This window comes from Balaenoptera musculus, chromosome 6 (genome assembly GCF_009873245.2).
Source record: "Balaenoptera musculus isolate JJ_BM4_2016_0621 chromosome 6, mBalMus1.pri.v3, whole genome shotgun sequence".
Classification (NCBI taxonomy): Eukaryota; Metazoa; Chordata; class Mammalia; order Artiodactyla; family Balaenopteridae; genus Balaenoptera; species Balaenoptera musculus.
The window spans coordinates 110,579,449-110,606,469 of NC_045790.1; the positions used below are offsets into that span (position 1 = coordinate 110,579,449).

At 55.1% G+C, this 27,021-nt stretch overlaps 1 protein-coding gene across 1 annotated transcript in view; it reads left to right on the forward strand.

Annotated features, from left to right (window-relative positions):
- Positions 1 to 6,716: 6,716 nt before the first annotated feature.
- The window catches only part of ASS1 (argininosuccinate synthase 1), a 51,292-nt gene continuing 30,987 nt past the window's right edge, over positions 6,717 to 27,021 (forward strand). The window contains exons 1-6 of the mRNA XM_036856775.1: positions 6,717 to 6,912; positions 13,896 to 14,005; positions 15,935 to 16,003; positions 17,683 to 17,871; positions 23,912 to 23,968; positions 25,983 to 26,057. Coding sequence (XP_036712670.1) covers positions 13,901 to 14,005; positions 15,935 to 16,003; positions 17,683 to 17,871; positions 23,912 to 23,968; positions 25,983 to 26,057 — 495 coding nt within the window. The 5' untranslated portion in view covers positions 6,717 to 6,912; positions 13,896 to 13,900. The remainder of the gene's footprint in view (positions 6,913 to 13,895; positions 14,006 to 15,934; positions 16,004 to 17,682; positions 17,872 to 23,911; positions 23,969 to 25,982; positions 26,058 to 27,021) is intronic.

The window sequence follows — 27,021 nt, forward strand, 5'->3', positions numbered from 1 at the left end:
AGGAAGACAGGTGAGGTGTCTCCTGCGGAGGTACGGGTGAGAGGTGATGGTGATCTAAGACCACAGCAGTGAGGGGAATTCCCTGGTGGTCCAGCGGTTAGGGCTTGACACTTTCACTGCCGTAGGCCCAAGTTCAATCCCTGGTTGGGGAACTAGGATCCCGCAGGCTGCATGGCACAGCCAAAAATAAATAAATAAATAAAAAAAATAAAAACGGGGGAAAAAAAAGAAAGACAACAGCAGTGGGGAGAGGGGGAAAAAAAAAGAAATTTTGTCTAACAGCAGTGGGGAGAGGGGGAAGGGACCAGAGCCCTCATTTTCATCTGTTTTGTTGCCGGAGATTTCAGGCAGCTACTGTGTGCCAGCATGAGAGACAGCATATGACAAGGGACAAATCTGGTGGGAGGAGGAGAAGGGGTCAGAGAAGCATCCCCAAGGAATAGTATGTGCAAAGACCATAAGACAAGGAAGAGGTTGGCACATTGAAGAAATTGCAAGCAGGCCAGTGCAGCTGGAGTGCAGTGGGTGAGGGCAGAAGAGGAAGTACAGGGTTCTAGATTTTATCCTAAGAATGATGGGGAACCATCAAAGTCTTCATAGAAATCATTTCAATTCATTAATATTTCAGAATATATCTCTAAACTTTAAAAAATCTTTTTAAAAAAGATATCTACAATACCATTATCATACTTTAAAAAATCAACAGTAATTCCTTGCTATCATCAAGCATCCTGTCAGTGTTCAAACTTCCAATTGCTCATAAAGATGGTATTTCTTTTTTGCTTAAAAAAAAAACCCCCAGGATCCAAATAAAGTCTACATGCTATGATTGATTACGTCCTCTGTGTGTCTTTTAACTCAAAGTTCCCCTGTCTCTTTTTTTTTTTTTCTTAAAAACAAACTTTATTGAGATAGAATTAGTCTGGGAATGCAAGGTTGGTTCAACACCTGAAAATCAAGCAATGTAATTTACCACATTTACAGACTAAAGAGAAAATCATATCATCTCAATAGATGCAGAAAAAAACACTTGACAAAATTCAGCCCCTACTCATGACAAAAACATAAAAGTGAACTTCTTCACCTGTGAAAAATATCTAATAAAAACCTACAACTAACATCATACTTAATGGTGAAAGACTGAATGAATGATCCTCTAAGATCATGAACAAACCAAGGATATCCACTCTCACCAATTCTAGTCAACATTGTACTGGGGTCCTCACCATTGGAATAAGGCAAGAAAAAAGGCACAAAGATAATACAGGGAAAGAGTAAAACTGTCTCTATTCACAGTCAACGTTATTGTCTATATAGAAAACCCTAAGGTATTTACAAAAATCTACTAGAATTAATCAGCAAATTTAGCAAGTGCAGAAGACAAGGCCAGTAAACAAAAATCAGTTGTATTTCTATATATTAGCAACAAGTGATTGGAAAATAAAATTTAAAATATTGTTTACAATAGTATCAAAAAATTTAAAATACTTAGAAATAAATTTGATGAAAGATAAGCAAGACCTGTACACTGAAAACTATAAAACATTGCTTAGACATCTGAGTCAAGATGGGTCTTTCGGCACTCCTATTGAAAATGAGGACATTTGTACCACCCATCAGAGATGCCCCACATGCCAGGTCTTCGTCTTCTCTAAATAAAAGACTTGGGCATTTGCCTGAGAATAGGCTTCCACCTGGCAAGTCATCCAAGGTGTCCAATAAAATATCCATCTCAAAGCTGGGCTCTGGAGCAGCTATACCTGTGACCCCAAGAAGCCCTATCTCTTCTAGCACAAGAGGTGACCTGTTCACACTGATGCCACAGATCCCAGCCCTTTCCCATAATAGCCACACATTCTTTCCCAAATAGAGCACGTCTACTCTCGCCTAGTCCATTTACAACCCCTGATCACCAGCAGGGACCTTTTTTTTTTTTTAAATTAATTTTTATTGGAGTATAGTTGCTTTACAATGTTGTGTTAGTTTCTGCCGTGCAGCCAAGTGAATCAGCTATACATATACATACATCCACTCTTTCTTAGATTTCCTTCCCATTTAGGTCACCACAGAGCATTAAGTAGAGTTCTCCGTGCTATTCGGTAGGTTTTCATTAGTTATCTATTTTATACATAGTAGTGTATATATGTCAATCCCAATCTCCCAATTCATCCCACCTCTCCTTCCCCCCTTGGTAACCATAAGTTTCTTTCTCTACATCTGTGACCCTATTTCTGCTTTGCAAATAAGTTCATTTGTACCATTTTTCTAGATTCCACATATAAGCGATATTATGTGATATTTGTTTTTCTCTTTCTGACTTACTTCACTCTGAATGACAATCTCTAGGTCCATCCATGTCTCTACAAATACCACTATTTCATTCCTTTTTATGGTTGAGTAATATTCCATTGTATATATGTACCACATCTTTATCCATTCCTCTTCAATAGACATTTAGGTTGCTTCCGTGTCCTGGCTATTGTAAATAGTGCTGCAATGAACATTGGGGTGCATGCATCCTTTTGAATTCTGGTTTTCTCCAGATATATGCCTAGGAGTGGAATTGCTGGGTCATATGGTAGCTCTGTTTTTAGTTTTTTTAAGGACCCTCCATAATGTTCTCCATAGTGGCTGTACCAATTTACATTCCCGACAACAGTGTAGGAGGGTTCCCTTTTCTCCACACCCTCTCCAGCATTTATTGTTTGTAGGTTTTTTGACGATGGCCATTCTGACCAGTGTGAGGTGATACTTCATTGTGGTTTTGATTTACAGAAATGTAGATCAATGGAACAGGATAGAAAGTCCAGAGATAAACCCACGCACCTATGGCCAGCTAATCTATGACCAAGGAGGCAAGAATATACAATGGAGAAAAGACAGTCTCTTCAATAAGTGGTGCTGGGAAAACTGGATAGCCACATGTAAAAGAATGAAGTTAGAACACTCCCTGACACCATACACAAAAATAAACTCAAAATGGATTAAAGACCTAAATGTAAGGCTGGATACTATAAAACTCTTAGAGGAAAATAGAGGCAGAACACTCTTTGACATAAATCACAGCAAGATCTTTTTTGATCCACCACTAGAATAATGAAAATAAAAACAAAAATAAACAAATGGGACCTAATTAAACTTAAAAGCTTTTGCACAGCAAAGGAAACCATAAACAAAAGGAAAAGACAACCCTCAGAAGAGGAGAAAATATTTACAAATGAAGCAACTGACAAGGGACTGATTTCCAAAATATACAAACAGCTCATGCAGCTCAGTATCAAAAAAACAAACAACCTAATCAAAAAAAGGGGTGGAAGATCTAAATAGACATTTTTCCCAAGAAGACATACAGATGGCCAACAAACACATGAAAAGATGCTCAGCAGGGACCTTTTGGTTTTTTAAAAAATAAATTTATTTATTTATTTTTATTTTTGGCTGCGTTGGGTCTCTGTTGCTGTGCGCAGGCTTTTCTGTAGTTGCGGCGAGCGGGGCTACTCTTCGTTGCAGTGCACGGGCTTCTCATTGGGTGGCTTCTCTTGCTGCAGTTGTGGCACTCGGGCTCAGTAGTTGTGACTCGCAGGCTGTAGAGCACAGGCTCAGTAGTTGTGGAGCACAGGCTTTGTTGCTCCGCGGCATGTGGGATCTTCTCAGACCAGGGATCGAACCCATGTCCCCTGCATTGGTAGGCACATTCTTAAGCACTGTGCCACCAGGGAGCCCTCAGCAGGAATCTTTGAAACTCTAGCTCTTGTAGCTCTGGGTCCTGCTGGTCTATATCGTTAAAAGATTCTCACCTGAGATTTCATGTCAAATAAGGAGCTGTTTTGTGACACTTGCTATATTTCAACATTATCTCAGAGATACACTTCTGATCTAAAGCACATATTGAATTCACCACAAATGAAGACCATCTCAAGATGTAGACTGACCTGAGTTTCCTTCTCATTGCTCATATAAACAGCAATTAATACTTTTGAATAAACAGTTTTAAGTTTTGGTATTTTTTAATGTTGGGAAATTTATGAAGATATAAATAAATGGAGAGATATACCATGATCATGGATTGAAAAACTCAATATTGTTAAGATGTCCATTCTCCCCTAGCTGATATATAGATTTATTGCAATCCCCAATCAAAATCCCAGCAGGCTTTTTATATAAGCAGACAAGCTGTTTCTACTATTTGTGTGGAAATGCAAAGGACCTGGAATAGCTAAAATAGTTTTGAAACAGAACAAAGTTGGAAGATCTATACCATCTGACTTTGAGCCTTACCGTAAAGCTATAGCAATCAAGATGGTGTGGTATTGGCATTAGGATAAATAAATAGTAGAACAGAAGAGGGAATCCAGAAATCGACCAACACTTATATGGTCAATTAATTTTCAACAAAGGTGCCAACACAGCTCAATGGGGAGAGAAAAGTCTCCAACTAATGTTGCTAGAACAATGGGGAACCGATATGGGAAAAAAATGAACCATCCAAGTTCAGTCTCTTCTCACCTTGATCTGTGCCCCTGGGCAACTATCCACCCTGGTGCCCAGTGGGCAGGGCCCCTGCTGGCAGTTGGGCCTGTTTTCCTCTCAGGAGAGCTGTGACCTCACTGCTCCTCACGTACCCAGTGCCTATGCATTGGGAAGGGACAGTCCTCTGGGCTGGAGCCATTTCTGCAGCAGGGAGTAAAGGTCCCCACAGCCTGTGGCCCTGGGACTGAGGCTCTGGCTCCTCCACCAATTCAATTTAAGCCTGAGCTAGAGCAGAGGGTTTGGGCTAGAGCTCCAGACCCTGGGTTCTAGTCCTGCTCTGCCTTGGCCTTGGGGAAGATACACCCTCTCTCTGAGCTGCAGGTTCCTGTCTGTAAAATGGGGATGACAATAATAGCGACTTCATATAGGGTAGTCGTGAAAATCAAATGAACGGAAGCATAAAAGAATGTTTAGTGATAACCGTGAGGGTTGTGGTTATGGCCCAGATCCAACCAGACATCCTAGGGAATGCTGACCTTACCTCTTCTTCCACCCCATGCCCCCCACCCATCCATCCTAGACTGGAGGGGCTCAGCCCTCACCCCACCCTCTTCCTAAGGTCTGGGTAACAGGGATTCTCTCTGGGGCCACCATGACTTTGGGGAGCTTGGGAGAACATTAGGTCTTCCTGCCCCAGTTTCCCTCTCCACTTCCTCTGCAATAAGTCCAAGGAGGTGGCCCCTCTCCATCCATGCCTTCTCCAACTTTCTCGAAGGGCAGTGACATCTTAGAGGAAGAAACGAGGACAGAGCACAAAGTCAGGGGATGGAGACTTAAAGACAGGGCAGAGGGGATTCCCTGGTGGTCCAGTGGTTAGGACTCCGGGCTTCCACTGCAGGGGGCATGGGCTCAATCCCTGGTCAGGGACCCTTGAGGGCGTGTTGTTTTGTGGCTGCACCTCACTCGCCCGCAGCTAGTGTGGAAGGCCAGGGGCAGCTCTGCGAGGCCCCGAGGTGGCCCAGTGAGGGGGCTAAGGGGGTTCAGCCACCATCCCAACCTCCTGCGGGAAAGTGACTCAAGTCACCGCAGTCACCCAGCCCCACTGGGCTCACAGGGGCCCCCTTGCCATCACGGCCACTTCTGGGGCTTGGGTGCCAGAGGTTGGGGGGCTCACAGGAAGCTGCGGCTTTGCTTTTAAGTTGGTTTGATGCTTTCTCCCTCCTGAAGGACTCACAGCTACTCATCTGGCCGAGGTGCTTGAGTGACTGGACGGGAGTGTGGGGCAGTGGGACAGGGGACCGGGCGGCAGAAGGACTAAGAGTGACTAGACCAGCAGCCTTCACCCCTCTGTGCAGAGGCTCCCTTTCTCTGGCTGCTTCTTGGTTGCAGGAAGGGGCCTGGGACAGGGCTGCCTCCTTACCGTGACCTACACCCCTACGTCTTTTCCATGATGGCTGGATGGCTAACCTGGCAGGGCTGCCTCAGGGCTCCCACCTCCAGGGCGGGTTCAGGGCTGGGAGGATTTGGGAAGCTTTTCTCTGGGGGTCAGTCCTAACCAAGGGGTTGCCTTGGACAGGTTGGGACCAGCTGTTTTACTGGGTTGTGGTTGCAGTGATTGGTGCTTTGGGGCCTATAAACCAGGCTGGAAAACTCCTGACACAGAAACTTCTGGAGGCCAGACTGGGGACACAACTCCCCGTTTCTTTTGTGAACCTCAAATTTCCCTGCTGTTCAATGGGTTAGCAGTGGGCCAGTCTTCTATTCACTATTTACCGGGTGCTCTTGGGAGTTTGGTCAGGTGCCAGGCTCTGGGGAGACAGGCAGGAACCAGCCCTGGACTGAGGGATGAAACCCCGACCTTCTAGGGCCACCTCCACCTCAGTTTTCTCACCAATACAATGGGCTCCGGCTCACGGGGACTAGAGAGGGGGGAAGGGAGGGGCTTTGAGGTCTGTAGAAAGGCCACCACGAGACAAAAATGGGCATGAAACTCACGAGCCTAAGGGTCTTTTATTCCACTCCCACGACGAAGCGCTTGAGCGTTCCCCACGGGCCAGGCGGCAAGTCTGGCAGGAGGGCTTGTCACCCTGTCAGTCGCGAGGATTCCAGCCACTACAGCGCCCAGGGGAGCCGCCAGACCCCGCGGCCAGGGCGGGGGACCGGCCGGGAGGGTGTGTCGGCAGCTGGGTGGGCAGCAGGGAAGGAGGGAAAGGGGAGGGGCGAGGAGGGAGGGAAAGGCCTGGCCCCGACCCCCCGCCGGTGGCCGCGAACGCCGAGCCGCTCCGCGAGGGGGGCCGGGCCCGGGGGCGGGGTCTGCTGCTCTCTTCCTCCGACTTGTCCCCGGGCCCCGGCCCTGCCCTGCCCTCTGCCCCGTGCTTATAACCCGGGATGCGCGCCGCCACCAGCCCTGCTCCGCCGCCTGCCGCCGCCGCCTGCCTCCCGGTAAGGCGTCCCCTTCCCACTCCCCGGCCTAGGTCGCCCTCTGCCCGGACCCCACCGCGAACGAGCCGAGGAGGCGGAGGGCACCGCGCGCCCCGGGCTCGGACCTGGACGGGCGGGCAGGGGGCCGACGCCCGGCCTCCTGTTGCTCAAACGCTTGGCGGCCGGATTCCTGGCTCCCTTGGGCCGCGGAGAGGGGCCCGGGGCGCGAGGCCGGGGGTCTGAGGGGCAGGTCGGGTTACTTGTCGCCTTTGCGGGCCGAGGTCCTTTCTGGATTTTCCTTCTCCGATCCAATTTCCCTTATGCCCCGAGCCCCACAGATGGAGACCTTGGGAACCCGGAGGGTGGGAGGATTCCCGATTCTCTCGGCCCCTCTCTGGCCCTGGCCTCTGTCTCCGCCTCTTTTCCTCTGCTCGCAACCAGAGGTCCAGCCTCACCGCCGCGCCTCGCGCGCCCCCGGGGCTTGGGCATCTCGGCCCCTCCCACAGCCCCAGCCTCAGTTTCCCCCGGGCGGGTCGCTCCGGGCTCCGGGCGGCTCACCCCGGTGCCTTGGGTGTGGCTGGACTCCCTCCCCTGCAGGGGGCGTCAGTCGCGCGGCTCTGCCTTCTGGAAGGGCACTGCGTTCTCTGGCCGGTGGGGCGGGGGCCTCGCCTGGCCGCGGTGCCCGGTTTCCGGCTGGCACTGGCCTGGGGGAGGGACCGCTCGTCAGGAAATGTCAGCCGTCCTGATGCCTGTTGCCTTTGGCCCCTGGGGCGGCCTCGCCCTCCAGGGAAGGAGAGTCTCTGTGAAATGCAGGAAGCTCCTCTCCCATCCCGCCAGGGCTCTTCCTGAGGAGGTCCCGTGACCCGGCCGCCTCAGTGCTCCTCTCTGCGAAGTGGGGCGTCTCCTCCCGAGAGCAGTGCGGTCTGACTGCACATCCCGGGCAGGAGCAAACCTCTCCTTTCCCCAGGGATGGATCAAATCGGCCCTGGGCTTTGATCCCTCCCCGCCACGCCCAGGCTGGTGACAGAAGAGGGCAGGTTCTGGAGGCCCACAGACCCCAGCCCGGAAGGCAGGCACAAGTCCACAACTGGGTGAGCCTTCGGGCCAGCCTCCCAGAGTCCTAAGCCTCAGTTTCTCCATTCGTCATGGCTGGCACAGGCTCAGGGCTCAGGAAACAGTAAGGGGATGTATACTGTTGAGAAGGGTGCCTGGGTCCGTTCACTCCCTGTGTCTGGGGAGTGACTCACCGGGTGCTACCGTGCTGGGCATTCGGAACAGGAGACGGAGTCCCTGCCCTCCTGACTTAGGTTCTGGCGGGGGAGGGAGACAGTAGAGGCAGAAACAGCCACAAAGGGCGTGGGAACTGGATAGGAGCTGGAGGAGTCTCCGTTCTACACTCCCTCCCCCCGCCCATCCCCGGCTCAGAGCCAGGGCAGGGGGTCCGGTCCCGGTGGAGCCACCTGTGCGTTATGCTGAGAGGTAACTCTGGCTCTGCTGAGTGCTCGTGAATGAGTGGTGAATCCTTCCGGCTTAGCGCCTAGACCCCAGGCCAGGCACAGGATGGGGTGGAGGGAGGCCCCCACTCAGCACAGTCTGAGCCCCCCTGAGTACCCACAGGTGCCCCCATCAGCTGCCTGCCTCCCCTGGGCTTGGGTGGTCAGTTGGCTCTGATGGTAACCGTTTCCCTGGCCCAGGGCCCAGGAGCCTGACTTTCGGGGGGCCAGGCCCAGACTCACCTGCTGTGCAAGCACTTTCCCATGCCCCATCTCGTCTTCGTCCCCTGGGTCCTGGGAGGCAAGCCAAGACAGCCAGATGCCTTCATCCGAAAGCTGAGTGCACAGCCTCTGAAGCCAGCGCCTTGCCTGTGGGCATCCATGTGGAGAGAGATAACCTCCGGAATTCAAGGTCTAAGGCTCTGATTTCGGGCAAAGTTGATCCACCAGGCCTTGGCTCCTTCCTGTGGGGCAGACGCCCTCCCCAGACTTGGGATAGGCCAGGCAGCCACAGGCATTTCAATATAATAAACAAATGAATGAACTCGTGCTTTCTTCCATAACCAAATGCTCTGGAAAGGGTTTAAGTGCCTGTCACCGGGGCGTGGTGAGGTCCACTTAGTCTTCCTACCTCCTACCTCGGGACATTCTCGTCGAAACTGGAGACCCAATCTTCCTAAGCCAAGGCACTCCCAATGGAACCCCCTACCCTGGGCAGAGGAAGTTTGCTGGAGTGCTGGTGTCCCCAAGAGAGCCTGGCATTCCTGATTTGAATCTCAGGCCCCAGGAATTTGCAGCGGAGAGCCAGCTCAGTATGTAGCCTAGAGCACCCCTACGGCCCTCAGCTTTCTCATCAGACGCAGAAATCCTTCCTCTGTGTCTCGCCAAGTATGCAGATGAAATGAGCTGAGTGTGTCAGGCAAACAAATGTTCAGGCTGAATCCTGACACTTTGACCTCCTGGTCAAAGTGTGGAATTACAGCCTAGCTCTATCAGACACGAATGAGGGCAGCAAAAGGATAAGAGTTGCAGTCCTAAAATGAGCAAACCCCTAAGTCAGGGAGAATTCTATGGCCTTGGTGGAGCTAGGCTATTTAAAAAGCCTGGAAACTATAATGAACTCAGCTCGACTGAGTTAGAATGGGAGGGCAGGGGTTCCAGGCGAACATTCGTGTTACTGCAGCACAGAGAAATAGAATACTGACTGGTGATGGTTCGTTGAGGATTTTGTCTTCTGGCAGACAAGTAATGGGAAGGGGAGACAGTCTGTGGTCTCCTAGAGACCAGAGAGTGTAGGGCAGAGAGCACTAAAGAACAGGTGGTCTGCAGTCAGCCTGGGTTTCTATCCCAGCACTGCCATCCGCCAGCTTGAGACCTGGGCAAGTCACTAACTTTTCTGAGCCTCGGGCTCACCATCTGTAAATAGGTGGTAATAATAGTTCCCGCCTTGAAATGATGCATGTGTGGCACTAAACATAGCAACTGCTCTTGTCATCCTTCTAGCTCTGATGTTTTAGAGCCGCATGAATTTTCTTAGTGCTGAGCAACTGCCCAGGCTGGCCTGGCACGTTCACTGGGAGCTGGCCGGATGGCTCTGGCGGGGGCACTGGAGAATGCCCCCTGCCTTGCCAACTAAGGCCAGGCTGGCAGGCATCTTGGCATGAGGCCCTCTTCTTCCCTTCCCAGGTGTCCCTCTTCTGGAGCAGGATGTCTGGGCTGGCCCCGGGAGCTGGGGGCATGAATGTTCTTGGCAGTGGTCATGTGCCTGGGAGCTGGTGCACCTGCCCTGCGCCCTTCGTGGAGAGTGAGGTGGCGGCAAGGCTGGGGCTGGGGGAGGCCGAGACTCAGGAGCCCCAGAGCCCCAGGAGTCCAGCCCCCCTGGCCTGGGGGAGGCCGAGTCCTCAGGCAGGAACTGGGGTGTCCTGGGGTGTCAGAACCAGAAGGGCTTTCAGGTTCTTGTGCAGACGGCGATATTGAGGCCTAGAAAGTGAGGGGCTTGCCCAAGGTCAGCCAGGACCCAGTGGTAAGGAGAGTTTGGTGGGCACAGGTGTGGTACCCAGCCCTGGGCTCCTCCTGGAATCTCACGGAATCCACGGTCGCCCTGTGGAGGGATGGGCTTTTCTTGCTCCCGTTTTGCAGGTGAGCAGCTTAAGCTGCTTGAACTCAGGTCTGGAGGACCCAGCCACTGTGCTCTGCCCCTAGTCTCTTCCACTCTCCCTCTCCCAAAATGAGGCCTCAGCTTCCTTCAGTTTCTGCCCCACGCAGTCTGCCGGGACCTCACTGGCAGGGACCTCACTGGCTGAGGGAGGAGGGAGCTTCGCCAGGAAGGGCGGAGCAATGCCAGTGTCAGATTATATCATTGTCTCAGCCCACCTGCCCAGCTAATCTCTGGACATGCACACGCAGACTCAAATGCCACACACACACACAGACACACACACGTGTGTGTGTGTGCAGACACAGGTGCATGCATGCAGTCTCAGGTACATTCTCCCCAACAAATGCAGGCACACATGTGCACGCGCACACACACACACACACACACACACCCCTGCACTCAGGCACATTCTCCTGGGTGCACCCATTCCACCACGTGTCTCAGACCCAGAGGCTGAGGCCCTCTGTAGCCGTGCATGCACGTGGCCTGGCAAGCAGGAGGGGCTCACAAGTTTACGGATGAGAACGTGCATGGGATTCCAGACTTGGAGGGGATTATAATCCTCTCTTTTTATACGTGAGGAACTGACCTCCAGGCCGCAGAATCAGCAGACTTGCTCTGAGTGCCTGCCATGTGCCAGGCACTGAGAGATGGTCCTGTCCCCACAGAGCTCACAGTGGGCAGCGGGGGCAGTTAGAATACATTGTGACTGTGCTGTGATGGGCCATGCATCAGGCTCAGGGGGATCACTGAGGCAGAACAGGGCAGGCCCCGGAGGTCTGTTTCCATGGAGCTGCCCCTCCCCCACTCCGGTGCCCATCCTCTGGCTCCAGGGCCTTTGGGAGGTGGCACAGCAGGGGTGACTCTTGGGCCCGCATCATCTCTCCCTGTCACTCCAGGGTGTCTGAGCCACCTGTGGCTTCCCAGACCACACCTTGTCCCAGGGATCCCCTTCCTTGCACCTCCCAGAGAGGGGAAGCCTTGTACTTATGAGTCTAGCTGATCTGGGTTTGAATCCTGGCTCTGCCACTCACCAGCCAAGCAAGGCCTTGAGCAAGTTCCTTAACCTGAGCCTCAGTTTCCCTGTCTCTAAACTGGGGGTAACACAAATGGAGGACTCAGCTTATAATGGATACCTTCATTATCTTGATCGTGGTGATGATTTCCTGGCTGTAGACACATGTCGAAACTTACTAAATTGTACGCTTTAGATATATGCAGTTTATTGCGTGTCAATTATATCTCAATAGAGCTTCACAAATATGCAACGTTACACCCCGCACCCGACCACACGGCTGGGAGCGCGCACACTGCAGCAGGGTGCTGGACGGGGCTCTGGGGCTCCTGAGTCTCCCCACCCAGCGAGGCTGCCCAAACGGGAGTCCAGGGGCTGGGTAGGCTGGGTTCACGGCCTCTGGTGTCACCCAGCTGCTGTGCCAGGCAGCCGAGTGGCCCTTGCGTTTGCAGGGTGGTTCGCTGAGCCATCAAGACAGATTCTGGAAGCCGCAACCCACACGTTCAGCCCCAGGCACTTCCCACCTTGAGTCCTTCCTGCCTCCCTCCCACCTCCTCCCCTCCATCCTGGATGGCCTGTTGCCTGGCTGCGGTTGCCATGGGCATGTCTGCTGGCCCCGGCTGGCCTGGGACAGCCTGGCAGGTGGCCGAATGCCCACTGAAGGGGGGAATTGTGGACATCCGTCCCTCAGAACCGCCCCCAACCTCACTGTTCCATGAGGTGTTTCCCCTTCCAAGTCCAAAGGGCAGTAAAGACATGTGAGCCCTGGGATTGGCTGGCAGGTGGCCCGGTGAGATGCCGGGGACAGCACATAGGATGTGTTCTTGTCCCTCAGTTGGGCTGGGTTCTACTGCAAAGGGCTGGGTGACCACTTTGCCTCTAAACCTCCAGGCACACGAGAAGCCTTCAGTATACAGGAGCCTGTGTCCTTGGGGAGAGGCCCTTCTGGATGAGGCCCACGTGGATCTGTGCAGTGATGCCCACAGCCTTTCCCAATAGATTCTATTAAGGACCCTGACTTCGGTCAGTCTCCAGAGCAAATGCTCCCACCAGACACAAGCACACACCCAGGAAATGCAGGAGGCTGGGGCCATGTCCATGGAGGCTGGAGACAGAGGGACTGGATCCAAATCTGGCCCCGCCACCTGCTGACCATAGGACCTCAAGCAAGTGACCTCGCCTCTCTGACCCTCGGTCTCCTCTTCAGCAAAGAGGGCACATAGCAGCATCTACTCTCAGGGCCATGTGGAGAGTGGGGGGGAGGCAGGGCCTGGTGCAGCCCGAGGGTTCAGGGAGAGCCTTCTGGGCAGAAGGAACAGTGGCTGCAAAGGCAAGGAGTGAGGAGGCCCTGGTGCCTTCTGGAAGCGTCAGTGTAGCTGAAGAGAGGGAGGGATAGCGTGGGACACATCTGTCCTGCTGCAGAAGGACGGATCTACCATCTGTACGTCCTGGTTACCTTCCTCCTCCGGGCCTCAGTTTCCCCCTCTGCACATGGGGAAGTTGGTCTCTGAGCTCCTCCCAATTAATCATTTTGGAGCTGAGTTCATTGAGGTGTTTGGGGTCTCTTGTGTTTCCCCTCTCAGAGGTACTTGCTTTTAAAAAGAGCCTAAAGTCCCATTGTGTGAAGGTTCACTGGGGCCCAGGGGGGAGAGGTCCAGGGGGGCATCCTATTCCCTGTAGAGCTGGCAGGCAGCCCTGCATGCTGGGAAGAACCCAGGTTCTGGAGCCAGACAGACACAGACACGTGCTCTGTGACCTCGAGCTGGCCACTGACCTCTCTGAGCCCCAGTCTCTGCTGCCCCGACATGCATGACAGCTCCTACCTCATGCGGTCATAATCGGGGTGCAGGGTGATCTATATGAGGCCCCTAGGGCCATGCCTCACTCGCACTGGCCCAGCCTAGCAAGGAGCAGTTCTGACTGGAGATGTGTGGGCTGCCCGAGCCTCAGGGCCACGGCCTCTCCCAAGCCTCCTGATGCTGTGCACCCTTCGCGTCTTGACCTTGACCCTGTCGTCTTCTCTAGCTGGTGGGGAACTGGCTCTAAGACATGCCTCCACCTGCCAGGCCCCAGCGTGGTGTGTGTGGGTCCCCTGAGAGGGTGTCGGGGGTGGAAGGCGTGAGGCTGCAGGAAGGAGCAGCTCAGCTGGTCCTGATGACAGACGAACATCCTGTTTCACACCTCACGGTGGCGGCCTGTCCAGGGGATAAGACTGCCCAAGGCCGAGGTCGGGGCTGGGGGATAGGCCAGGAGGAAGCTGTTGGGAGGGGCTGGCAGACGGGGAGGGAGCAGGGCTGGCTCTGGGTCACTCACATTCTTCCTCGTCTCCTCCCTCCAGACGAGATGTCCGGCAAAGGCTCCGTGGTTCTGGCCTACAGCGGGGGCCTGGACACCTCCTGCATCCTCGTGTGGCTGAAGGAGCAGGGCTATGACGTCATTGCCTACCTGGTGAGGGGGCGCCTGGCATGTGTGTCTTTCTACTGTCGGCCTTGCTGTCCATGCAGCCTGCCCACCTGCCCATTGTCGCTCATCCAAGCCCAGCTCCCCCTCTCTAAGCCTGTCTTGAACTGTAGGAAAATGCTTCTCACTTACTGCCTCTTTCTCTTCATCTGTCGAGTGAACACCTTGGAAGTCCCCCAGGTCTGAGATGCCCCCTCAGGTCACAGAGGAGGCCAAGTCTCCATGCGAGTAACTGGACGGGGGGCACAGGAGTGCGCCTGGCAGAGCTGCTGGGCCAGCCTGCCTGGAGAGGGACCAAGGGCTTGGATCTGCTGAAGGCCACGAGAAGGCATACAATCTTCCCCTTTCCCAAAGCCCTCAATAATTCAGCAAAGAGTGTAGGATCCTACACTGGCTAAACTAGACGAGCCCTTGGAGATCACCTAATTCTGGGATAGCAAATAGGTCATGGGCCATAGGTTATGTATGATGCCATCCCCCATCCAGGGTCCATAGCAGACATCCCTAATTAAACCAGCTCAACTTCTGATAAACCTGGACATAACCTCTAAATCTTTCTCCATATGACTGTGCAAATTCTAGAAACCCAGCTTAAGCCAAATAAAACCAAAAATAAACAAAGAAAACCAAAATAATACAGTTCTTCATATAACAGAAGGCCAGGGGTATAATGGCTTCAGGCAAGGCTGGATCCAGGTGCTTATCCAGATCTGCCTCCATCTCTGCTTGGCTTCATTCTTGGCCTCTCCACAGGACAGGCGAGGCTCACATCATCACACCCAAGTTTTCCCGGAGAAAGGAGAGCTTCCTGCAGAGGCTCTGACAGAAGGGCCAGGGGGGACTCTCATTGACTGGCCTGAGTCCCTGCCCACCATGCATTTGTCAGTATGGCTGTGTCTCGGAGGGCTTGTCCCTACAGTGAGCAGGTGACGTGATGTGCTCTCACCCATCCCTGTGGAAAGAGGTCCCAGGAGAGAAGATTCTCTTTGCAGAGGAAGTGAGGATGGCACTCTGGACAGGAAAAGTTCAGCTGTTGTCAAGAACCGTTTGTTTGCAGTTGAAGTCAATCTACCGTCCGTAACAGTGCTGACCCCGTGTCCCTCAGGTGGGGGAGGGGAAGTGCCTGGCTCACAGTTGCCTGCTGAGAGAGAGCCAGGGCTCTGAGCGGATGCAGAGAGCCTGGGGTGTGTGCACGCTGTCATCAGCAGCAGCGGTGGGCCGTCCAGATCCCGGGCTCCCCCCAGGCGGATTTAAAAGCTGAGTGACCTCAGAAAAGCACCTGCAGCTGGACTCTGGGAAGATTCCAGAGTCTGTTGAGCAGAAGCCAGGGCCAACGTCTAGGCAGGAGGCCAGAGTGCAGCCAGCAGAAAAAAATGCCCGTGTCTAGATGGGGCTGTCGGAACCGGAGGCTGGGCTCCAGCAGGGGGACAGCTGGGTGCCCAGAGCCCAGGCCTCAGCCTCGAGCTGGCTCAGGCGCCCTGGGACAGTCAAGTTGCTGCACTTGGCTGGGGAAGTGAGCTGAGAGTCGGGCAGCTGCTGACTATCCAACCTTTGTACTGACTTTGGGGGAATTGGGGGAAGAGTTAGACGGGTTCAAGGGAAGCCTTAGACCTTCAAGGCAGTGACAGCAAATGTTGCAACCTAGCAGCCTGGGTGCACAGGGCCAGCTCGGCCCGTCCTTCAACCAAGTTTTTGCTCTGGAGAGTGTTACAGCTTCTGCAGACCCTGGTTCGCGCCCTTTCTCCTTCCTACTTTGACCTCAGCGATCCAGTGGAAACCACCACCACCTGAGGGCTGTTGTGTGTGAAACGCACTTGCCCAGGGCTCACCCCAGGGGAGGGGAGGGGCCGGGGGAGACATTCTTCTCAGCTCTTCTTTCTGCCCCTGGGTTGATGGGTCCTCTCTGCTGCTCCTCAGGCCAACGTCGGCCAGAAGGAAGACTTTGAGGAAGCCAGGAAGAAGGCGCTGAAGCTTGGGGCTAAAAAGGTACCAAGCGGGAGGCAGGGTTTGGGGCTGGAAATGGGATTTGACCTGGTGGAGGCAGCTGTGGGGGGTCCTGTCCCAAAGCTCCTTGTCCCCTCCATGCCTTCCAACGGGTCCTCTTGCTTCCAGGAGTATAAGGTCAATTCCTTCTGCTTTTGGTGTGCAAAGGGCATCATCTTCTGGTCTCCCCCAGCCACTCTTCTACCCAGTCACCTCCCCAGCCCACCTCCCCATCCATCTGTCTCTTCCTCATCCATCCATCCACCTGCCCATCCCTCTTTTATCTCGCTGTCCATTCACACATCCACTCACTCATCCATCCCTCATCCATCTAACTGTCCATCCCTCCTAGCTCTCTGTCCATCCACCCATCCTTCCATCCATTCAACAGAATCAGTGCATTGATTGAGCAGCTAATCATGTGGTGAGCAGGCCCATAAGGTGAACGTGGCCAGCGTGGTCCCTGCTCACATAGGCTAACAGTACAAAAGAAACGCAATATCTGCGAAGCACCATAAAACGCAATAAAACTCACATCAGAAGTATTAGGAAGCTGTCAAGTTCATGGTGTCAGATACAAGTTTTCCATAATTCTAACTTTTACTGGAAAGCTTGAGTTTTATCATTGGCAACAAATTCTCAGTTTTCCTTGAAGTGATAGGGTCACTTCATTCCTATGAAAATGTTGGCCAAAAACCCAAGTCTGCATTGACCCTGACTTGTCTGTCGGTCCTTTGTTCAAGAACAATGTTCTATGAGAAAAGGGGCTAGTTGAGCTAATAATTCACTTGTGAATGCAGCAGATATGCTTTGTGTATATTTCACATTTTGTACTCAAGTCGAGATATAACAAAAGTTAATCATTTTTTACTGCATTTTCAAGACCACTCTTAAGAGAAATCTGCACTGTGAGAGCAAGGCGTGAGGAACGCCATGTCTCTGAGGAGTGTGGTGCCTCTGCCCTGATTTGTGCTAAGTGCCAGCCCCTTCCCCCATCATCACTTTTGCATATTCAATGTGAATGTCAACAGAGTGAAAAAGGCAAATATCAACTGAATATCATAAAAAATGTTTTCAGTCTCCTTGAAAGGGTCTGGGGAACTCTAGGGGGTCTACATTTTGAGAATAATTCCTCTAGATCAGGGTTTCTCAACCTCGACACTATTAACATGTGGCTGGCTGTCCTGTGTATTGTAGGATGTTTCGCAGCATCACTGGCCTTTACCCACTAGAGGCCAGAATGACCCCCACAACCCATCAGTTATGACAACCAAAAATACTTCCAGATATTGCCAGCTGCCACCTGCGGGACAAAATAATTCCTGGCTTTTGTGGATTACATCTAGATTTAGATCTTAGATTTAGATCTTGTTTCGTCTCAGGCCCAGAATGCTATGTTGGGAGAGATTTAAGGACCACATCCAGTTTCACCTGGATGGTAGATCAGGATCGATTAGTAATGTCTGCCATGAGTGCTGGAGGGAGAGTAACTGCACTGTATGCTGGATTGATTTATGATGTCTACTACAGATGCAGAAGGAAAAGTGGAGGTACAGCTTGCCCTGGGATCCATTAACAGCGTCTGCCTTAGATGCAGACCACTTGAGGCCCCTGGGACTCTGCTTTTCTGACTGCATCGCGTCCCTGCCGAGGCTCCCTCTCATGGGCTCCTCTCCCCATAGGTGTTCATCGAGGACGTCAGCAAGGAGTTTGTGGAGGAGTTCGTCTGGCCCGCCATCCAGTCCAGCGCGCTGTACGAGGACCGCTACCTCCTGGGTACCTCTCTCGCCAGGCCCTGCATTGCCCGCAAACAGGTGGAGATCGCCCAGCAGGAGGGAGCCAAGTACGTGTCACACGGCGCCACAGGAAAGGTGAGGCCAGGATGGACGGCTGGGGACGGAGAAGGAGGCAGGGGGCCTGCGAGGGGCACACAGGCAGCCAGGCAATGGACGGTCCTCAAGCAGTTGTAGGTTCTCCCCCAGCACAGTCAGGTATGCAATGGACGGACTGGGCCGTCCAGTCTGAATAAGAGGAATGTTTTTAGTAGCGAGATAGGGACGGCTCTGCCCTGTACCCCGAGTGTGTGAGTCCCGTGTGCCTGTTCCACATGCGGTTTGAGCAGTGTCACCCCGTTTTGCAAACTTGCTGCTGAGGCTCAGGGACCAAGGTCACCGTGGGAGTCTCCGTGCAATGCAGTAGGCAGGGTCAGAGACCACGAGGTAGCAAAGGGCTTGAATCCCAGCTGTGTGGCCTTGGGCGAGGCCCTTGCCCTTCCTGAGCTCAGCTTCTTCAATTGCAAAATGGGGATGAGGCCTTGTCTTAGTCTCCCGGGGCAACAGCACCACAGACTGAGCGGCGTAAACACCAGGAACGGATTCTCTCACAGTTCTGGAGGTTTCGGAAGTCCAAAATCAAGGTGTTGGCTGCCATGCTCCCCCTGAAGGCGCTAGGGAAGGGCCGCTTCCGGGCTCTCCCCTGGCTTCGGGTAGCTCAGGTGTCCTTGGCTTGTGGGTGCATCACTCCAGGCCTCCATCTTCACGTGGCCGTCTCCTCGGGGCATCTTCACATCGCCTGCCCTCTGCATGTGTCTGGTTCTGTGTCCAAATTTCTCCTTTTTATCAGGACACCAGTCCTACTGGATTAAGGCCTGCCCTAATGACCTCATCTTAACTTGATTACTTCCGTAAAGGCTCTATCTCCAAATAAGGTCACATTCTGAAGTATTGGGGGGCGATTAGAGCTTCATCTTATCTTTTGTGGGAGACAGTTCAACCCATAACACACCCGCTACTTCTGGCCCTTGTGTGCAGGAGTGCAGACTGAAGGACGACCCTGGGGGTAGAAGGCAGGAAAGCCCTCAGCCCCTGTCCCGCAGGTGGCAGGGCTCAAGAAACAAGATTCCTAACGATGTAGGTGACTGTAGGCAGTGTTACTCTGGAGTCATGAGCTCGCAGTTAGCGGACACGCCGCCAACGGCTTGCTCCAGATGGGTGGGAAGGGGGCCTACCTCTCAGCACACGTGTCCTGACCTGACCCAGGCCCGCCCCCCCGCAAGGCTGGCCGACGCAGTCGGGAGTGGGGGAGCAGGCCCTGGCTCAGGGTGACGTAGGGACACTCACAGCTCAGACTGTGACGGAGGAGGTGTGATTTGGGGGTGGCCTTGCAGACAGTCGCCCCACCAGGTGGTAGTGGTGTCTTTGGAAGCTCACTCATTTGCTTGGTGCTCGGTCGGCCAGCTTGTACTGGCGTCCGTACAGGGCTGAGTGTGTGCTGGACACCGGAACAGTGTTGAACTTCGCGGGCCCTTTTTCCTGCCCTCAGGGGGCCTGTGTCCTAGCGAGGGAGAGAATGGATGCAGGCGAGGGTGGCCGTGGGGTCGGTGCCAGGGGAGCCGAGGGGGAGCCATGGGGCAGCAGGCAGGGGCCGAGGGAAGGCTGTCCTGCAGAGCACGGCCCTGAGGGAGGAGGAGTGGGCACAGGAAGAGAGTGCCAGGCGGAGGGAACAGCCTGAGCAAAAGCCTGGAGATGAGGGTCCTGAACATGTAGTGGGAGCTGCAGCCTTGGGAGAAGCAGCAGGGCCAGGGCTGGGCCGGGGCCACGCTGCGGGGTTTGGCGTCAAACCCCCAGGCTGGACGGGGGTGGCCAGTGACCCTCCCCGACCCCCATGGTATGTAGGGGATTGTTCTGGACTGAAACCATGGGCTCCTGTAAAAGAAGCGGACTGGTGAGCGTGGCCCTAGTTTTCGCTAACACCCTAGTCGTGAGCACATTTTTTTTTTTTTTTAAACGTCTTCACTGGAGCACAATTGCCCCATAATGGTGTGCTAGCCTCTGCTCTACAACAAAGTGAATCAACCATACATATACACACGCTCCCACATCTCCTCCCTCTTGCATCTCCCCGCCTCCCACCCCTCTAGGTGGTCACAAAGCACCGAGCTGATCTCCCTGTGCTTTGCGGCTGGTGAGCACATTTTGAGCGGGGTGGTGGGAATCATAGGCGGAGCGGTGGGTGGGCCGGGCCGTTTGGGCAGAGACCTGCATGCTGCCTTCCACTCGGGCGGTAGGAGAGAGTACAGAGGAACCCAGAGGTTCAGGACTTGGGACTTTGGGGCCAGTACAGCTGGGTTCAGATCCTGGCTCCCCTGCTTTCACACTGTGTGACTTCACCCCATGAGTCTCAGTTTCCTTATCTGTAAAATGGGAATAAAATAGAACCCGCTCATGGGGCAGTTGGGAGCAGTGAGTAGGATCATTCCAATAAAGAGCTCAGCCTAGACCTGGCACGTCGTAAACACTCAATGATAGGGAAGTGCCCTGATCGCACGATCATCAGACCTGTACTGGGGCTTGGAGAACAAACATCAGTGCAGAATGAACCTCTGAGACATCTCACCTGTCCGTGATGAAATGAGCTGGGCAGTGAGCTCCCTGTTCCAGGAGGTATTCAAGCTGAGGCCAGAAAGTGAGGATTATGGAAGGGCTCCTGCCTGGAGAGAAGGTCCCTCCAGAAGTACCATCAGGACTGAGGAAGGGTGGCTTTCAGGGCTAGTGGAGTGAATGTGTGTGTGGTGCGTCTGCCCCTGGCCTGGGAGGCTCTTGGGGTCCAGGGAGAGACCCCCCACCCCCCCGACCCTGCACTAGACTAGCTCACATGCAGCTGGGAATAGCTGCCAGCGGCTGTGTGCGCTGCTCCATTTGGCCACAAGAGGGCACCAGAGGTTTGGGTTTGAGGCCTCCCGAGGCTGACCCTGCAGGGAAGCGGCTGGAGGAGGCCCTGGCCACGCAGGGTCCTGTTTCCCACTCTGGTTCTTCGGGGCTTCGGTTCTGAGAAGAACACCCTCTGCGGCAGCTCTGTAGCCTCTTGAGATTCGGGGACGTCCCTGCAGTTCATGCTCAGTGTCCACAATAGGGACAGTAAGACTTGAAACAGCACTGGGGGGCCTCCGAGACCAGCAGCGGGAAGGCCACAGGGGATGGTGGGGCCCGGTGCCCCCCCACCCCGAAATCTCCCATCTCTTCTGGGGGTTGATGGGCAAGGCGCACTCCTGTGCCTCAGTTTCCCCTTATTTAATAGGACCTGGGGAAGCCCCCAACAGCCTCTGCAGACAGTTTCCTAGAAGAGGGGGGTGTGAGTGAGGAGGGGCAGGAGGGCCTGGAGTGGGGCCCAGAGGGATGCCAGGCTTGAGGCAGGGGGTGGTGGGGAGGGAGGGGCCAGCCACCTGCAGGGGCTGGTGGTCTGCTTGGCTCGGGGGGGAGGGGGGCTGGGGGGGGCGCATCAGTGACTTCACACGTCAGGAGATGGGTATCCAGAGTGAGTGAGTGTGGCCTGCAGGAGGCTGGCACCCAGAGGCAGATCTGGGCAGGACAGTTGGCCGAACTTTCTGCAAGGGCTTCACAGTGAAGAGAAAGAGCTGGGTGTAAGCAGACTGCAGGGGGGCTTCCCCAGATGGGGAGATTCTAGCATGCACCGTCCTGAGCCCCCGGCCTCTCCCAGCTTCTGGCTCCCAAGTCGGGCGATGGAGAGACCCAGGGCCTCCAGGCCCTTGTTCCAGCCCCGCCGATGTCGCCTTCATGCACTGGCTCACTGAACCCCCCACTGAATACCTACCCATCCCTGGCTGTCCTCCACACACTAGGACACCCATACAGGGGACTTGGGAGCCCTGACCCAGCAGGGGGTAACAGTGATCCTGAGACATCCAGGGGAGCAAGAGTTAGCCAGTGACGCCAAGGAGGAAGGGCATCCCGGGCCGCAGGAACAGCTTGTGCAAAGGCCCGGAGGCCAGAGGCAGCTTCTCACCCAGGGCCCAGCCCAGGCGGCACCTGGTGCAGAGAGAGCTGGGGTCCACCCCTTCACACCCCTCGGAGACCCTGAATCCTCCCCACCAGAGAGCTGCACAGAAGCTGGGATGGCCCTTCGAGGGCCCCCTTCCTCCCCCCTGTTTTGGAAGAGGGGCCTGGAAATAGGAGCCTGAGACTCGGGAAGGGGTGTGGGCAGCAGGGGTTTTGTAAATGGCGCCATCTGTATGGCGAGGCCAGGAGCAGATGGGAGAGTCCCCGAGGGTGCGGCACCCGCACTTACACATGTATATCAGCACGTGGACACACACGGGGTGTGTGGGACCTGCTACACCTCCTCCCCGGCCCCTGGGGAACCTGACAGGGCCACCCTGGGGCTGGGGCTCCTGGGGTCAGGGAGGGAAGGGCCGGACAGGCCTTGGCTCTTGTCTGGGACAGAGTTTCAACCTGGGGAGCCTGTTTGGCTTCTGCTAGGGTCTCTGGCTCGGGAACAGATGGGTGTCCCCATGGCGATCCTGATGGCAGACCCCAGCCCGGCATGCCCGTCCAAGGAGGCACAAGCTGCCATTGTGCTGGGGGAAACTTGAAGCCCTGGAGAAAAAAATCACCAGGATATGCAACAGTAGACCATATGCTTTACGAATCTAAAATAAGTCTGCTTTTTATTGTAGACACCATTGCTCCAGAAACTGTGCTGGTCACTGGCCCTTGGGCAAGTATTACCGCCTGTGCCTCAGTTTCCCCATCCGTGAGATGGGGATAATAATAGAACCCACCTCAGGGGCTGCTGTAAGGGTTCAATGAGTTATGCGTGGAGCTCAGACCCGTAACCTGACTGTGAGCTATTAGGATGGGAGTGGTGCCTGCTGGCTGTGTGTCCCTGGGCAAGTGACTCCACCTCGCTGAGCCTGAATTGCCTCATCTGTAAAACGGGGTTAAAAATCCCGCTGGTGCCAGGTGGCTCTCCCGTGTGACAACCAGCGCATGGTAGGCACTCACTGAAGGGATGGGATGGAGGGTGAGTGGGGTGGCTGGTCCGGCACAGCTTGTGGCCCCGGGAGATACCAAGAGAGGAGCGGCCTTGGCCCCTTAGCTCCTGGCTCCGAGCAGAGGGGCTGAAACCTGTATTTCCGCGTTGCCTGACAAGACTCTGGAAAATAACATGTTATTCCCGCCGCTGCCTCGCTGCGCCTGTGCAGTTTTCACAGTAGGCGAGAGGTCCCTCTGTTATTTCCACAGCGCTTAAGCCTCCCTCCAGGCTGCCGAGCTGATGGGAAGCGGGCGGGCGGCTGGCAGCCATTGTCTCTGAGGACAGGATGCAGGCACAGGGAGGCAGGGCCGCCTGCCCAAGGCTGGTGGGGGCCGTGGGGGCCCAGTGCCTGAGGCTTGGGCCAGGCTCCGTGCCCTTGGACTTGTCCCTGCTCCCTCTGGGCCTGTTTCCCTCTCTGTGCAGAGGCGCTGAGGAGCCCTTGGTGGTCACCTGGATCCACCCCTCCCCCAGCCAGCCACTGTCTAGACAGGGAAACTGAGGCTCCCAGAGGAGACAGGATTCCCGGTTTTCTGGACAAAGCACCGTGGAACCATGGGAGTGGGGCAGGTGGGAGGCCCTCAGGAAGAGGCTGACGTGTGGGCAGCTCGGGGGCTGCCTGGAGTCTCAGCGGGGCCCGGCCTCCGGGCCTGCATGTGTGTGCACCCCCTGAAGTGCAGACACACGTGATGATCTGTGCACACGCCCCCTCACACGCCAGTGCGCACAAGGTCACGACCATCACAGCTCAGCACACAGCGGGCACGTGGGCATCTTGCGGACGCATAGACACACGTCCTGCACACCTGAGTGCCCGCACAGCTCAGCTGTGTACTCGGGGAGTCCTGGGTTCAAGTCCAGAGCAGAAAGCCCTCTCCAGTCTTCATCTTTCAAACAGGCTCGTAGGATCCACCTCAGAAGGCTGTGAGGTTGGGAGTGAGCACATGCGGAGAAGGGAACCACCCCGGGGGTCCGCCCTGAGTGGCCCTCGGGTGCATCGTTGAAGGTCACGCGGCATTGCCCCCCCCACCCCGCAACTGGTCCCTGTCCTGTGGCTCCTGACCATCCCGTTCCACGTTTCAGGGGAACGACCAGATCCGGTTTGAGCTCACCTGCTACTCACTGGCCCCCCAGATTAAGGTAAGATGTTGCTCCTCCCCCTAGAGGGTGGGCGCTGGGGGCTGAGGCCCCTGGGGGTGTGGGGCATGGGGTTCTGGGAGGTTCTCCAGACAGGGACCTTGTGGTGGGTGGCGCCCTTCTTTCCCATGGAGAGCTCCCTTCACTCACGCCAACTGCAGGGGGACAACACTCTGTCCCTGACCATTTGTCCTTCCCGAGACACCGCCCAGGTGCCTGGGTGGGTCAGGCACTGGACGGAAAGATGAGGCGGCCCGTCCGCCAGGGTCCTCGCAATGCCGGGTCTGGCTTCCCGGCTGCAGATTGGAACCATTCTGAGACACGGTTGGCCAGTATCTGGGCTGCTCACAGCCCTCTCGGCCCCAGTGGGGGCCACCCAGCTAAGGCCCTCCTCCTCCCGGCTGCCTGAGCCCTGACCCCCGGGGTCTTGGATTCTTTCCTGGGGTGGAATCAGCAGGATCAGGCCTCTGGGCATCCAGTGCACAAGGCCGAGCCATAGAAACACCCTAAATGCCACAAACACAAGGCCCACGGGTGATTTCAGTTTTTCTAGTGGCCACGTAAAAAAAAAAAACAAAAACAAAAAACAAGATGGAAAGCAACAGGTGACATCATTTTATTATGGTTTATTGAACCCTATGTATCCAAAATGGTACCATTCAACATGTTATCGATGTAAAAAAATTTTTGAGATGTTTTACATTCTTTTGGTACTAACCCTTTGAGACCCACTGTGTGCTCTACACTTAGCTGGGACCGGCTACGATTCGGGCCTTGGTGGTCACACGTGGCACCCGGGTGCCATCTTGGACGGCACAGGCAGGCGTGGGTCCAGCTCCTTTGAGGCCACTTCGGGCTAAAGCTACAGAAAACGTGCCCCTCCCAAGCCCACAAGGGTCCCTAAGGGGTTTCATTTTTTTTTTCTTTTAAGTGGAACATCTTTCTCTGTCCCTTTAACCAGCCAGCAGCTGCTTGGGGGGTGAGAGTGGCCTGGAGGTGAGCGGTAATGAACTCTAATGATCTGTTTTGACCCCAAACACGAGGCGGCAGAGAAGCCCCCGGAAAGTAGCTGCCTGTTGATGCTGTAGGCGGGTGGGCGTGAGGCCCTCCCCCGACCCCCATTCTCTGTTCCCCCAGCAGCTTGGGGGGCCAGGGTGTCCGGTTTCTGGGTCTTTGTCTGCAGAGGCCAAGGCCAGGGGTGGGATGGGGCTGGGGACAGGGCCCCAGGCTGGTCTCCGGGAACTAGGATGAGGCCAGAGGGTGCTCCGCGCCCAGGCACTGCTCATTCCAGGCCTGGGGGACCCCACTCACGCCACTCTCATCAGCTTCCCAGCCCAGAAATGACACCGGCTTCTCCATCTAGATCACACCTCCACCCCAATTAGGCTGCTGTTGGCAGAGGCAGGGCCCTGGCTGGCTCCACAGCTGAGCGGTAGCTTTTGTTGGGGACTTGTCCCCGACCCCCCAGGCTGGTGGGATGAATTTGGTCCCTTCAGTCAGGCTCCGACTTCCCTCCTTTCCCCAGCCAGAGCAGCCCCGGGGGAGGGGGAAGGGAGGGAAGCAAGAGGAGTGGGTCAGGGGACGTTGCATGTCGTATGGCCCTCACTGCCCCGCAGCAGGGCCAGGCTGGGCAGCTGCAGCAATGTGAACCCCTCCTTAGTCACCAGGGGTGCAGTGTCCTGGCCCTCTGGACGGGGTGCCATCAAGAGACTTGAGGCCTATCTAGTTCAAACCCTCAAGTCTCGGTGGGAGAGACTGAAGCCCAGAGGGGCAGGGACCCGCCTGGGGACGCACGGCCATTCTGCCACAGAGCTCGGGCCTCTCCAAAGCCACCCTCTAGGGCGGCAGGCCGTGTCATTCCCCTGCCCAATGGGGTCCCCCTGCCCATACCCCGTGGGCTACATAGAGCCCGCACCCAGGTGCCCAGTGGAGCCTCAGGCCCTTTACCAGAGCGGCCAGCTCTGCAGCTTAAAGCCAGGAGAGGCTGCCCGGGCCTGACTGCTTGCCCCGTGTCCAGGTCATCGCTCCTTGGAGGATGCCCGAGTTCTACAACCGGTTCCAGGGCCGCAACGATCTGATGGAGTACGCGAAGGTATGGCCAGACCCCACCATCACCCCGACCCTGGCCCAGTGCCCTCCAGGCACAGCCCTCCAAGGGGGTTGTCTGGGCCAGAGGCACGAGGCTGGGACTGATGCCCACGCCTGGAGACTGAACCTCTGCCCTGGCTACTACCCTCCGCCCCGTAACACCTGTTCCCTGGACCGGCTCCGCAGAGGTGTGGTCACTGCCAGGGGCAACTCCCAAGGGAGCCCCCAGTCCGCCAAGCAGGAGGGCGACGGGCCCCCTCTGCTTCCTGTTCCAGCTGCCACCTCTGCGGTGTGTGTCACTCAGGGGACGGGCGCACGGGGGGCTGGGCGCGGCTGTTCTGTGCCCCTCCGTTACCTAATTGTCCCCAGTGCTTTCCCAGGGACAGGTAGGTGCTCCGAGGGGCAGAGGCAGACAAAGACTTTTGTCGCACCAGCCCTTTTGAAGTACAAGTTGCCGTAAAACATATTAGAAGTTTTGCATCAAGATCCTTAGCCACTCCCCAGGGTACCTTTCTTTTTAGCGACTCCATGGCAGCCCTTGACAAACAGCCTCAATCAGTCAGACAGGGCAATGCAACCCCGTGCATGCACCAGAAAATTGCTCGGGGTTTTAAACAGCAGTCACCAGGGCTGGCTGTGAGCTCTTGCCGCGGCCAAGGGGCCGCGTGGCAGGGGACACGGCGGTGACGCAGCCCTGCCCCTACCGCCAGCATCCCATTAAGACCTGGAGAGCTCGGAGGAAAGATCTCCTCTACCATCTGTTGTTTTATTATTAAAAGGGGAGTTTACAAGAGCAAGCCCATATGTTGCCAAACAAATGTTCAAATAGCAGAGCTATTAAGGGAACAAGGTTAGAGGCTTTTTTCCCCTCCTTGGTCTCCTTGAGGATATAGAACACGAAGCACGTTTTATCTTTAAGAGCAATGAATTGAGACCCCCCTGCCCATCTACATTCTTACGCCTGCGGT